Here is a 14,272-nt window from a genome sequence, read left to right as displayed (position 1 = left end):
CAGTGTTTGCCACCGCCGCCTGTGGGCTGCCTAGTGCATGCTCCAAGCGAGCAGCAGCAGCCAACACTGCCTGGCATGGCACGCAGGGGGGGCCACAGCTGCTGCCACTGTGCACAGCCCTGATGGTTGAGCCCAGAGCCAGGTTACAAGCTGGTGCTGAGCATGGGGGAAAAGCGGCCCCTCACTCGCCCTGTGGCCAGTGCCCCATGCAGCAGCTGCTTGCAGCCTGCATGGTGCTGTCTATGCCTGCTCAGGACAACCCCATGTGGGCTGCGAGTGGCTGCAGCAGGGAGCACCGATCATGGGGGTGGGCGAGGGGCCACTTTTCCCCATGCTCAGCACCAGCTTCATCCCTGCCAGTGAGCAGGGGCTTGGGGCTGTGCACTGCCCCCTGTCTGTACTGTGGGGCTGGGGGGCACTGGGAATGAGCAGGTGTGTGAGCCAGCGGGAGCATGGGGCCCACACTGGTGCCCGGGGCCAGTGCCAGCGGGGCCCAGAGCAGGGTGGCAGAAGCGCAGGGTCCCAGCCGGCAGGGGCTCTATGAAGCTGGGCCAGCTCCCCCCTCTCCCTGCTGGTGCAGGCCAGCCTGGCTCCACAGACCCCTGCCAGCCTGTGCCCCACTTTGGGCCCCACCAGTGCTGGCCCTGGAACATGGGATCAAAGACATTAGGACATTGGTCCCAAGATGGTGACCAGGGGGCAGGGCTACCCATGAGACCCTCAACAGCCTGCCAAAACTGGGTAAGCGGCCCTCCGCCCGAAATAATTGCCCACCCCTGGGATATAGACACAGCTTTAAATATTTTTTCTACATACCTCAAGGTACCAGGTGGCTCAGGAATGCTGCGAAGTTGGGGTAGATGGAGCATCCACACAGGAGCACGGGGGACTCCCCAGCATGCTCAGCAGCAGACCCGGAAGTGGACCAGAAGCACTTCCGGTCCACTTCTAGTTCTGCCGGGGAGCACACAGGGCCCCCCCACCGCGTCCCCTCGGCTCGGTGACTGGTGCCTCCTGGATCTGAGGGGCACCCAGGGTCCCCCCATGGCTGATCACTGAGCCAGGGGAGTGCAGGGGGGCCCCCGTGCACTTGGCGGCAGACTTGGAACTGGCCTGGAAATACTTCTGGTCTACTTCTGGGTTCATGCTCCTGTGGGATGCTCCATCCACCTCAGTAGTGCAGCATTCACACACCACACCTGGTACCTCAAGGTATATAGAAAAAACATTTAAAGCTGTGTCTATGGCCGAATCACCGATCCTCTGATTCAGCATCGAATCTTCAGATTCGAATTCAGCCGAATCAAAGCAGGGACAGTGATCCGAATCAACGAATCGAATCACTGCCCCCAATTGAGGCCGAATCTGAATCCAAATCAAATACAGCCCATTTTGCACACCCCTAGTGCCCACTGAGTTGCTATCTTTCCACCATAAGTGAAGAAAAAAAATCTGCATCCCCTTAGACCAAAAAATCAGTGGGCTAATTTTAGGCTTCAGGTACAGTTCCTTCTCCAGGATGTACATGCTGTATCTCTCTGATATTAGACTCTCCTATTTATGTAGCTAAGTAGGAATTAATCTGCCTTATTTTTAGTATCCAAGATTAAAAATAACAGGTAAGCTCCTTTCAATTCAATTTTTCTGTCCCAGTTAAATTGAAGGAGAGCCATTGAATTCTGTACATTGTCCTAGAAAGTCATGACAAGGAATGTACATTATGCTAAATTCTTTTTTTGACACATCCTTTTTGTCAGTTAAATTATTAAATTAGATGTCAATGCCTTGACCTTTTTAAATTCTGACTAGTTGGCCATTTTAGTCATTCCCCTTTGCTGACACAGTAACCAGTTTTGAAGGGTTTGAGAGAGAGAAAGGAACCAACAACATAGATTATGCTGAAAAGGTCAATATAATTTAACATTATTATATTTCTTACTCATGGCTTGAATTGAAGTAAGAATGGGAAATTTTTCTAATGAACCAATTCTTGTTTCAATTGTCAATGTTTAATATGACCAGCACTCCCTGATCAGTGTTTAAACCAATGATGTTAATGACAGGAACTAAGTTCTTTGCTCTGTTTCAGGCCTAGTAGATCTTTTTAGAAACTGCCTGCATATATTTTGGACATTTGAATTTTAGAGGTTCTTGTGCCATTTCGCTGATTTACTAGAGGTGCATGAAGAAGAATATTTTAGCCACTAGCAAAATTGGAAAAGAAAACCTGTACTGTATTACCCTGAGGATTTAATTCAGACAAATGGAAGTTTTCACAGAATCAAAATATTTTTTCAACAAGGAATGGAATATTAAAAATTCTGGAAGACAGACAGTCTTGTGGACTTGGATTCAGGTGATCCAGACTCAGCTCCTGCCTCTGCCAGCTTTTATGTCTACTTGGCCAAGCCATAACCTTTTGGTGCCTCAGTTCTACATCTGATGACAGTAATGATCCCTTTCTCTCATCTGTTATTTGCTTTTGTGTTGGCAAGAAGTTCTTCAAAGCAGGAATTGTCTCTTGCCATATATTTGTACAGTGTTCAGTACAGAGCTTAATCACAGTTTAGACTATCAGTGTTACTGTCATGCAAATGAGTAAGAAAAGAATCTTAGAAATGCAGTGCCTATATAAAATAATATTTTTAATTAAATGACTAGTCTTTTCGCTCATAAACTTCAAAGATCCAAAAGGAATGACATCAATCTATATTTATTTTTTAATCTTCATTCTGCTATTAATTGCAACATACTCCAACAGCTTCATTGGCAAAAGTGCAGGTATTTGTCTGAAAACATGAATCTTATAAACAGACAAAACATCCATCTCTAGATTTAATACTGAAATTATTTGTACATATGGATATGATTTTTTGTCTGAAATAGATGCAATGAAAGGCTTTAAAAAGGAAATGCAGCTGAACTGTAAGCATGCAACACACACTATAACAAATATCAGAAGTTAAAGAGAATATCAATAATTACCATAAAATGCAGTTATTGCTAGGAGTGGCTCAAGAAAAGTAAAGAAAAATGAACAGATTAATTTTTTGTTTCAATGCAGGTATTCGTGAGTTACTAAATTATTTAATGGCTTTCTCTGAGCTATGACTGTGCATGAGCAAGACAGCTGCCATCACAATACTGGTGTAACGTCCACCTCCTGTGTGTTTCTTTGATCTATAGCATAGCTGTCAGTCAGACGGAAACGCCATTTATTTTCATGGAACTGAAGGCAGTGAATTCAATTTTGCTACAACCCGAGATGTAGATCTTTCCACTGAAGATGCCCAGGAGCAGTGGGCAGAAGAGTTTGAGAGTCAGCCTAAAGGGTGAGTGCTTGTTATGTACAATGATATAAGTATGCGTGCAAGATTACTCCAGGGGGATAAGACAACTTCAGCTGAGATTTCCATTTGCTCTTTGCAACATATGTATGGTGTGTCTGTTACTAAAATAAGAAGCAGTAAACAAAGGTTAGTAATTTATAGGTTTTAGTCATAAGCAAGTCAAGAGGGTCAGTAGGTCCAGTCTGGCTCTGGATTTTTGCTTCCAAAAATCTAAATGACAGTCCTTCATGTGAGCTACATAATGAAAGTTTAGAAAATATTGGCATTGGACTGTTTTCCATTCTGCTACACACACACACACACACACACACACACACACATATTGTTAAAATTATACAGCTGGACGCAATCAAGATCTTACACAAATTCAACCTTTCCCTTGAATAAAATGTAATCTTGTTACTGTAATGCTGGACAAAAAGTTCTCTGTCCTAAGCCAAACTCCAGCTGTTGCACAACAAGATATTCTAGAGGAGGACAGAAGATCATCTGCACAGGAAGGAATCAGAGGCATATTATTGCTGCTCTGGTGACTCCTGTACCACCCCTTCTTTGGGTTGCTAGCACAGGGGCCAAAGCCAAGCCATATTTTTGCCCTAATAATCCTAGACAGTTATAACTGTCCTTTGTACCTGTTGGTGGCTGGTACAGGTTAGAGCTCCTCAGATGCAAAGAGACCATCCTGGTGCAGAGCTGTCCCTATACTAGAGGAAAGGAAAGGTTCTTTTGCACCTCCTCATCAGGTGCATTGATTGTCCTATTGCTAGAGCTCTGGATCTGGCCCATGATATGTTCTTTAAGTATATACATTAGATAACACATTGTGTGTGTGTGTGTGTGTGTGTGTGTGTGTATGTGCGCGCATGTGCACATATACACACCATATATATCATATATAAGGGTGTGAACATCCAGCAGTACCCACAGGGCCTAATCCAATATCCATGGAAGTCAAGAAGTCAATTTGAGTCTTTTCATTGACTTCAGTGGCTTTGGATCAAGCCCTAGATTCTCTGAAGGTTGTAGAGTAGTGATTACTGGTTGAAGGTTTAGACACTTGACATATTCAGAGAGTTTTCAGTTTAACAGTGACAAATTTATACAAGTATATTCAACTAAGTTTATTGAATAAGAGCCCTATGATCAAAATCTTCAAAAGGAGGGGATCTAAATTTAAGAACCCAAATCCATTTTTGGCACAAATAAATGGCTGAATTCTGAGAAGTGCTTAACCTCTCATTGATATTCCATGGCCCATTGCTCAGTCATTGAATATCATACCATATATTTGTGGCAAATGGCTATAAGATGGTTTCAGGTGCCTGACTTCAGATTCTTTTCTTGGAATATTTTGACCTATGCATACAAATGTATTGAACATTTACATAGAAGTATTTGATATATGCATGCACATCGTGGATTTCTATATGTAACATTAGAACATGCAATTGTTTTCATTCCTCAGTATGAAAATAGATCCCAAAATATCTCCATGCATCAAACTACAGCCCCTTGTTTCAGATTTCCTTTCTACTACTTTTAGTGAACCTGCACTACACATTGGGTATCTAGACATGTGCAGCAAACCTGCCCTGATGCTCTGTAATTACAGTGCATCAGAGCAGACTTGATTAATCGAGCCTGCTGGAATGTGGTAATTAGCACACTCCAGCAGACTTCAGAGTTATGTGTATCAGTATCTCTGCACTGCAAAATGGCTGTATGGGTGCTTTAATTAAATCTTGTTCAATGAATTTCAGTTAAAGTGCCCCTGCTGCCATTTTTTCAGTGCGGAGACGCTGATACACGTGACACTTCAGGCACTTTAACTACAGTGGCTCAGAGCCACTCCAATTAAAGCGCCTCCCTCCCTGCCCCCCCCTCCCAGAGCACATGTATAAATACCCATGGAGACCAAAGCCCTGAGGTAATTGGGGAAATGTGTGACCTGAAGGAAGCACAAGAAGGAGAGGCAACAGGGGAGGTCTTTTCATCCTTTCTGGAAAAGTAGGTCTATCACCTTGTTACCTCAGGTGTCTGTACACAAATGCACAGAGCCTGGAAAACAAGCAGGAAGAATTGGAAGTCCTCGTACAGTCACAGAACCGACATGTTTGGAATAACAGAGACTTGGTGGGGGAGCTCGCACGACTGGATCACTGTCATGCATGGCTATAAAGTGCTCAGGAAGGACAAGCAGGGGAGAAGAGGAGGAGTTACACTTCATGTTAAAGAGCAATATGATTGCTCAGAGCTCCAGTATGAAACTGGAGATAAGCCTGTTGAAAGTCTCTGGGTTAAGGTCAGAGGGAGGAGGAACAAGGGTGATGTCATGGTGGGGGTCTGCTATAGACCACCAGACCAGGAGGATGATGTGGATGAGACTTTCTTTAGACAACTAGTGGAAGTTTCCTAATCACAGTTCCTGGTTCTTATGGGGGACTTCAGTCACCCTGACATACAGCAGTGCACAGGCAATCCAGGAAGTCTTGGAGAGTATTGGGGGCAACTTCCTGGTACAAGTGTTGCAGAGGCCATCTAGGGGCTGTGCTGTTCTTAACCTGCTGCTCACAAACAAGAAAAATTGGTGGGAAACATAGAAGTGGATGGCAACCTGGGCAGCAGCAACCACAAGATAATTGAGTTCTGGATCCTGAGGAAAGAAAGGAAGGAGAGAAGCAGACCCTGGATTTCAGAAAAGGAGATTTTGACTCCCTCAGGGAACTGATGGGAAGGATCCCCTGGGAGGCAAGTCTGAGGGGGAAAGGAGTCCAGGAGAACTGGTTGTATTTTAAAAAAATCTTACTAGGGTTCAGAAGCAAATGATCACAATGCGTAGGAAGACTAGCAAGTATGGCAGAAGATCAGCATGGCTTAGCAGGGAACTCTTCAGTGAGCCAACACACAAAAAGGAAGCTTACAAGAAGTGAAAACTTCAACAAACGACTGGGGAAGAGTATGAGTATTGCTTGGGCATGCAGGGATGAAATCAGGAAGGCCAAAGTGCAGTTCAAGGTGTAGCTAGCAAGAGATGTGAAGGGTAACAAGTAGGAGTGTGTGAAATGGGCCATATTCGATTCGGATTCGGTCCAAATCAGGGATAGTGGTTCAGTTTGTTGGTTTGGATCACTGTCCCCTATCCAATTCGGCCAAATTTGGATCTGAAGATTTGATGTTGATTCAGAGAATCAGCGATTCAGCCATAGACACAGCTTTAAATGTGTTTTCTACATACTTTGAGGTATCAGTCATGGCTCATGAATGCTGTGATGCTGGGGCAGACGAAGTGTCCCACAGGACCGCGGAGGGGCCCTCCGCGTGCTCAGCAGCGAACCTGGAAGTACTTCTGAGCCACTTCCTGGTCTGCCAGGAAGCGCACCGGGGGGCTCTCACCCCCCCGGCTCAGCAATCAGCCATGGGGGGACCCTGGGTACCCCCTCAGACCCAGGAGGAACCAGTCACCGAGCCAGGGGGCCCCACAGCGCACTCCCCGGTGGACCCGGAAGTGGACCAGAAGTGCTTCTGGTCCACTTCTGGGTCTGCTGCTGAGTGCACTGGGGAGCCCCCCGAACTCCTGTGGGACATTTCATCCGCCCCACCATCACAGCATTCACAAGCTGCCTGGTACCTTGAGGTATGTGGAAAAACATTTAAAGCTGTGTCTATGTCCGTATCACTGAATCTTTCCAAATCTCTCCAGATCGATTCAGAGGGTTCCGATTCGATTCAGAGAGATTAAAGGGTTTCCTGATTTGATTCAGATTCAGAGATTCAGCCACTGAATCGGGCCGAATCTCTGCCAAATCGACTCAGGGACCGAAATCTTCATATAGCCCTAGTAACAAGAAGGGTTTCTACAACAAGGGTTTCAGCAGCAAGAGTAAGGTCAGGGAAAGTGTAGGTCCCTTATTGAATGAGGGAGGCAACCTAATGACAGATGATGTAGAAGAATCTAAAGTACTCCATATTTTTACTTCAGTCATCATAGGCATGGTCAGCTCCCAGAACACTGCACCTTGCAGCACCATTTGGGGAGGATATGAGCATCCAGAAGTGGCAAAAGAACAGATTTGGGACTATTTAGAAAAGCTAGACAAGTATGTCCAGATGTGCATGGATGTTTGGTTCCCCATGGACAAGTAGCAGGGGCACACCTTGCTCCACTGCTACTTGTCCCCGGGGAACACCCATGCCATGCACACTTTGGCATGCGGCAGGTTGCCCCAGGTCAGGCAGGGGAGGATGGAGCCAGCACTGGGCTGGCCCCAGCAGCCTTACCTGGGGTTCTGGGGGCCTCTTGGGACTGCAGCCACAGCAGAGTCTAGCCAGCAACCACAGCGCGGTTCCAAACAGCCCAGCTCCACTTTTCAGCAGTATGTACTAGCCAGGCATGCTTTGCACTGGGGGACGGGAGGGTTCTGTGGGTTTTGCTTTACCCCTGGATATCCAGGGGCCAAAAAGCTCATGGAAAGAAAACCTGGCACAGTGCACGCTTGGGCAGCATGCCCTTGTAGTGTGGAGAACACTGTACAACTGCACTCATCTGGATACACCCAACATGTACAAGCCCACGTGGCACTTCTGAATGCACCAAGGTGAAGCACTTCTGGATGTACCCAACATGTACAAGTTTGAACACAGTGTACCCAAGGATGCTGAGGGAATTGTTTGATGTGATTGCCGAGCCTTTGGCCATTATCTTTGAAAACTCGTGGCAACTGGGGGAGGTCCTGAATGATTGGAAAGGGCAAATATAGTGCCTATCTTTAGAAGAAGGAAAAAGAAGAATCCAGAGAACTACACTTCAGTCCCTGGAAAAATCATGGAGCAGGTCCTCAAGGAATTCATTTCTAAGCACTTAGAGGAGAAGGTGATTAAGAACTATCAGCATGGATTCACCAAGGGCAAGTCATGCCTGACCAACCTGATTGCCTTCTATGACAAGATGACTGGCTCTGAGGATATGAGGAGATCAGTGGATGTGATATACCTTTACTTGTCTCCCACAACATTCTTGCAAGCAAGCTAAGAAAGTCCATTTGGATTAATGGACTGTAAAGTAGATACAAAACTGGCTGGATCATTAGGCTCAACAGGTAGAAATCAGTGGCTTGATTGTTAGCCAGTATCAAATGGAGTGCCCCAGGGGTCAGTCCTGGGGCCAGTTTTGTTCAGTATCCTCATCAATGACCTGGAAGATGGGCTGGAGTACACCCTGAGCAAGTTTGCAGATGACACCAAGTTGGGAGCAGTAGTACATATGCTGGAAGGTAGGGCTAGGATTCAGAGAGACCTAGACAAATTGGAGGATTAGACCAAAAGAAATCTCATGAGGTTCAACAATGACAAGTGTAGTGTCCACCACTTAGGACAGAACAATCCCATGCACCAGTACAGGCTGTGCACTGACTAAGTAGCAGTATTGCTGCTTAGTCAGTAATACTGACTACTGCAGTATTGCAGAAAAGGACCTGGAGATAACAGGGTGGGGACAAGCTGAATATGAGTCAACAGCATGCATTTATTGCAAAGAAGATTAACGGCATGCTGGGCTGTATTAGTAGGAGCGTTGCCACAAGATTGAGGGAAGTGATAATTCCCCTCTATTCAGCACAGGGGAGGCCACACCTAGAGTACTGTGTCCAGTTTGGGGCTCTACAGAAAGGATGTGGACAAATTGGAGAGAGTCCAGCGGAGGGCAATAAAAGTGGTTAGGGGCTGCGGCACATGACTTCTGAGGACAGGCTGAGAGAAGTGGGCTCATTTAGTCTGGCGAAGAGAAGACTGAGGCGATTGGGGGATTTAATAGCAGCCTTCAGCTACCTGAAGGGTGGTTCCAAAGAGGATGGAGCTGGACTGTTCTCAGTCACTGGTGACAGAAAAAGGACCAATCATCTCAAATTGCAGCAAGGGACGTTTAGGTTAGATTTTAGGATGAACTTTCACATGAAGAGGGTAGTAACTGGAACAGGTTAACCTGAGAGGTGGAGGAATATCCATCCTTGGAGGTTTTTGAGACCCGGCTAGACAAAGCCTTGGCTGGGATAATGTATTTGGGGATGGTCCTGTTTTGAGCAGGGTTTGGATTAGGTGACCTCCTGAGATCCATTCCAACCCTAATTTTCTCTGATTATGCAATCTATCATAATTTGGCCCAATTTTATCTAAACTTTATTTTCACTAATAATGAAAAAAAAGCTGTGTGTTTTATAGAATATTAAAAAATTAGATTGTGATATTGAAATTGTGAATGGAAATAGCAGATTTATCTGTACTTATCCTTCTTTCTGCTCATTAAATATAGCGCACTATAATTTTCTTTGACAAGTAGGTATGTCATTTTCTTTTCAAACACCTTTATCTCAGCATCTCTATGCTTCTATTTCTAGATTCTCTCATAGTAACTGCTACTTATGCCATAACAAACCATATTTATTCAAATGTAAGATGAGGTTTTTCCCCCAATCAGCATTGTGGGGAAAAGCCTGTCATCCTACTTTCACATACAGGGAAACTTCATTAAATGTATTGTCTATCATTGAACTGCTGCTAAGAGCAGCATGCGCTTACTAATGGAAACCAGCTATGACCTTGATTAAATGAAGCCAATACTGAGCATGACTATAAAGTACATGGCCCCTATTGTGCACACATGCTGATAGGAACCTACCACAAGGATAGATTAGTACAACCTGTCCGAATAAGATATATTCTAGTGCCTGTTGAGCATAGTCCCCCTTAGCACTAACTCTTTTTAAAGTCATGGCAAGCCACTACATTGAATACATTCTGACTTCCTCTTTGCCAGGGTTCCTGGTTTTATCTGTTAAAAATTATCTGGCTAAAAACCCCAAAATGCAAATTTTTCTGTGATTAAAATGAAACACCACTATATATATATAGGTATCAGTTGAACATCATGTTTTATTGATATATTTACCATCTTAACTAATTTACAAGCCTACTATTGCCTCAATTATTATAATAAAATCAGTTTTAAATACCTATATTTTTTGGTATTTGATTTTTGGAGTTTTTATCATGGAAAATGAGAGATCCCCCTGCTTCCTTTGCTCACCAGGATGTGGGTCCAGCTGCAGCTGTCCTCCTGCTGCTTTGTGGTGCTGAGCAGCCCTGATACGCTAGTACCCTGCCCCTGCCCATGCCATTGCCCCTCACTCCCAGACCATAGGCCCGTGGCCCTGACAGTGCCTTTCACTCCCAACACATAGTCTCCAACCCCCCCCAGCCCTGCTGCTGACCTTCACTCCTAACCTCCAGCCCCCTGTTCCTGCCAGTGTCCCTCACTCCTGATCCGCTGCCCCCAGGCCCCAGCCCCCAGTGTGTTGGGCAGAGGTTGGATGTGTGAGGCAAGGGGTGGGTGTGTTGGTAAGATGGGGTGTGTGGGCATAGGTGATGCCATTTGTGATGTGTTGGGAGGCATGGGGTGGGGCATGTGCCCCTCCCCTGCCTCCCCAGATTTCTACACTCACACTGGGACATGGGACTGTAGCCTGGCTGGACTGGCACCAGGTAGAACCTGCCTCTGCAGCCCAGCAGGCAGGACCTAGTGCAGGAGGGAGTGCCACACCTCCATGGCCACCAAGGTGAGGCACTTCTGCCTGCTTGGCAGCAGTAGAGGGACACAACTCCATGCAGCCACTGGGAGCCCCATACCAGCCTTGCCTCCACGGCCACCAAGGTGAGTTGCTGCAGTGGTGGCAGCAGAAAGTTCTGTCCCCGCTCACTGCTGCCAGGCAATCAAGGGGCACCTTATTTTGGTGGCATGTGGTCCCACCCTTGCTGGATTCTGCCCACTGGGCCATGGAGACAGCTCCTGCTGGTGTTGGTCCAGTCAGGCTGCAGCCACATGCCCTTCTGTGGGCGCAGATATCTGGGGGGCACGTACTCCCCCCTGCATCACCTATGTCCCCTTCACCTGCACCCATGTTGCCTACGTCCACCCCCATAGACTTACCTGCAGGGAGCTGCAGGAACTGCTTTCCACCATGCTGCCTGGCTGCCATGTGCATGTTTTGCTCCCTGCCTGTAATTGCTCTCCTTCTGCTCCCCCCAGCCCCAAGCAGCCCCTTGCAGGCTAGAACTCTACCAGCCTTCAAAGGAAAACCTGCAGTTTCCTGGGTTTTGCTGCTTTAAAGGGGAAAACAGGAAAAAAAAAACCTGGATCCCTGCTCTTCACTTTCATAGCTGAGCTGAGCCTTTCTTCCCCATTTCCAATGATTCCTAGTCCTATACTAGCCTTAAATATTGGACAAACATCACCAAATGAGGCCCCAATCAGTGTACCCACAATCCTTCTTTTGACTGCTCTCTCAATCTGTCACACATGATTAGTGTGGCTCCGCCCTCCATGAGGGGAAGCTGGGGCTACCTGACTCCCCAGATTTATTTTCCCTGCTGTAGCAGTGGGAGGAGAACAAATTCAAGACAAACCTCCAATTACTAGATTTTATACCCGGAAAATATATTGAATTGATACATTTTTCATATACAGAACCTAATTATTAGGGGGTCATCTTGTAATCAGGGTCATCCTGTATTCAAGTAAATATGGTACCTTTCAGAACAATAGTAATCTTAGCACACATATAATACTCTTCATCCAAAAAGCAGAATGAATATTGTTACCTCCCCTGTATAAATGGGTTAACTGAGACAAAATGACACTGCTTAAGAGACCTAAACTTACTTATCAGACCTATGGCATCATCAATGAAGGAACTACACAGTGGGCTTGTCTACATGTGCATTAACACACTTTAATGTGTACTAAATCTAGTACCTCCATTGTAAGGTACTAAAAAAATGCTCATTAGCCTGTCAATGTGCATTAACTAAAGAGCACAGTTTTTAAGTGACACTTAACGTGCGTTAGCCTATTTTAAGGTGCATTAACTAACTAGCATGGGGCATTTATACACGTGCTCCAGGAGGTAGGAGGGGTGCTTTAATTAGAACAGCTCCAAAAGCCACTTTAAAGTGCCCAGAGCGTCACATGTATAAGTGTCCCCATGCTGAAAAATGGTGGTGGCGGTGCTTTAACTAAAACAAGCTTTAGTTAAAGTGCCCCCGTGCCATTTTTCAGCATGGAGACACTGATACACATAATGCTAGAGTCTGCTGGAGCACGGTAATTACAGTAAAAGCTCTGCTAACCAGCACCTTACAAGCCAGCATGCTCTATTAACTGGCATACCGGCTTGTAAGGTAAAGTGAAACCGAAAGTGCCCACTGTGGCACTTCCAGTTTCTCCGAACCCCAACAGCCTGGGGAAAAGCAGGCTGCGCTGCCGAGCCCCCATGGCCTGGGGGCATAACAGGCTATGTGGGGCCTGCCTCCCTGTCCCGCGGGGCCCTCAGATCCTGCGGGAGGGGCGGCGATGCTGTGGGAGGGGCAGTGATGCTGCAAGAGGGGTGGCAATGCCCCAGACATGGCGGGAGAAGCAACAGCCCTACCAGGCAAGCAGCATATTTTGTTATCTGGCATCCCCCATTCCCAGGCTAAAATAGGCTAATGCTCCTTAAAGCACAAGTGTAGGCATGCCCAAGTAATCACCAGGTGTCCTAACAATAAATCATAATCTAGGCTTCCTCTCCGTATCATCATCATAGTAATATCATGGAACAGGAGCATGTAATGAAAATAAACTGTGAGAGAGAGAAGATGGACCAACTAGATCTTAGATCCAGATCCAGTAAGTCAGTTGACAAATTACAAAAAATGAAAAGTCAAAAATGCTTGGACAGAAGACTATACGGAGAGGGATATTTTAGAAAAAAAAATTAAAAAGAGGTGGCAATTTATATGTGGCTGGTCCAAGAAAGGTTAAACACTGAGTTTGTTTATGGGTGCACAAGAACATGCTATCCACATGACATATGTTCAAAAGTAGATGATAGAAAAGTTGTAAGTCCAGAAAGTAGAATATATGACCAGGCCCCAGAGATTATCTTCCTGTATTGCAGGGTAAAGTTGCTGTTGCTGAGCATAAAGTACAGTATAACAAAGTTGTCAGTATTATGCACTAGGCATTCTGGAAGAAGTATAGGCTGCAAGTAGAAGAGTAGAATTATTACCATATGTCAAATGAAGTTGTAGAGAATGAGTGCAAAAATATGATGGGATTTTTCAATCACTGCTGTTCATGACATATATTCAAATATAGTGGTTTTAAAAAAGGAGGCCAAGTGCTTGATCATGGAGTTTTCATTTTTGCTTGGTTGGACTGTTCAATTGTAAATGAGGAGAAAGATAAAGATTAACAGATATGAACAGGTACAGTAGGAACTGAGGTAAATCTGGGTAATGAAAAGTATGATAGCAGTTATTTCGGGTGTGTTGAATCTCCTAATAGTGGCATCATAACCATACTACATAAAATAAAAAGTAATAGTATTATAAAACCATGGGTCCTTCAAAAAGAAGCAATGACTGGCACTTCTAAAATAGTAGGAGAGATGATACCTTTCTAAAATAACTGATGTCTGGATCAGTTAGCCCTATAGTAACAGTTGTGTTACCCTGATATTCCAGATAGTGATGGGAAAGGAATTTTACGAGCCACAAAAAAGCCACTTCATGTAAAAACTTCATACACTTTCCTTCTATGCCTGTTCAATGCCTGTCTGTGTATCCTGTAGGCACAGTGGTCACCATTAAAATTCAGCCTCTTTCAAACAGTTCCAATTCAATCTTTGGTCCCAACAGTTTTTCCTCATTTTGTAAAAAAAAGTAACTTGGGCAAATGTGTGCTAAATGATAATGCATTGTGGCTCTTTTCAGCTTAATGCCATTAAACTGTCCTTCTCTCTGTGCATCTCTTTTAGCTTGAATCCATTTGTTCTGGGGGTTTGTGTTTTTTGGAGGTGCGGGGGGGTGTTAATTCCCTGAATCCATTTTCC

At 45.3% G+C, this 14,272-nt stretch overlaps 1 protein-coding gene across 1 annotated transcript in view; it reads left to right on the top strand.

Moving 5' to 3' along the window:
• The window catches only part of RELN (reelin), a 479,029-nt gene that overhangs the window by 268,063 nt on the left and 196,694 nt on the right, over nucleotides 1-14,272 (top strand). The window contains exon 11 of the mRNA XM_025214714.1: nucleotides 3,187-3,332. Coding sequence (XP_025070499.1) covers nucleotides 3,187-3,332 — 146 coding nt within the window. The remainder of the gene's footprint in view (nucleotides 1-3,186; nucleotides 3,333-14,272) is intronic.

Source organism: Alligator sinensis, unplaced genomic scaffold, assembly GCF_000455745.1.
Source record: "Alligator sinensis unplaced genomic scaffold, ASM45574v1 scaffold915_1, whole genome shotgun sequence".
In the NCBI taxonomy this organism is placed as follows: domain Eukaryota; kingdom Metazoa; phylum Chordata; order Crocodylia; family Alligatoridae; genus Alligator; species Alligator sinensis.
The sequence above is the reverse complement of the archived record's forward strand: the minus strand, read 5'-3'. Positions and strand labels throughout refer to the sequence as shown.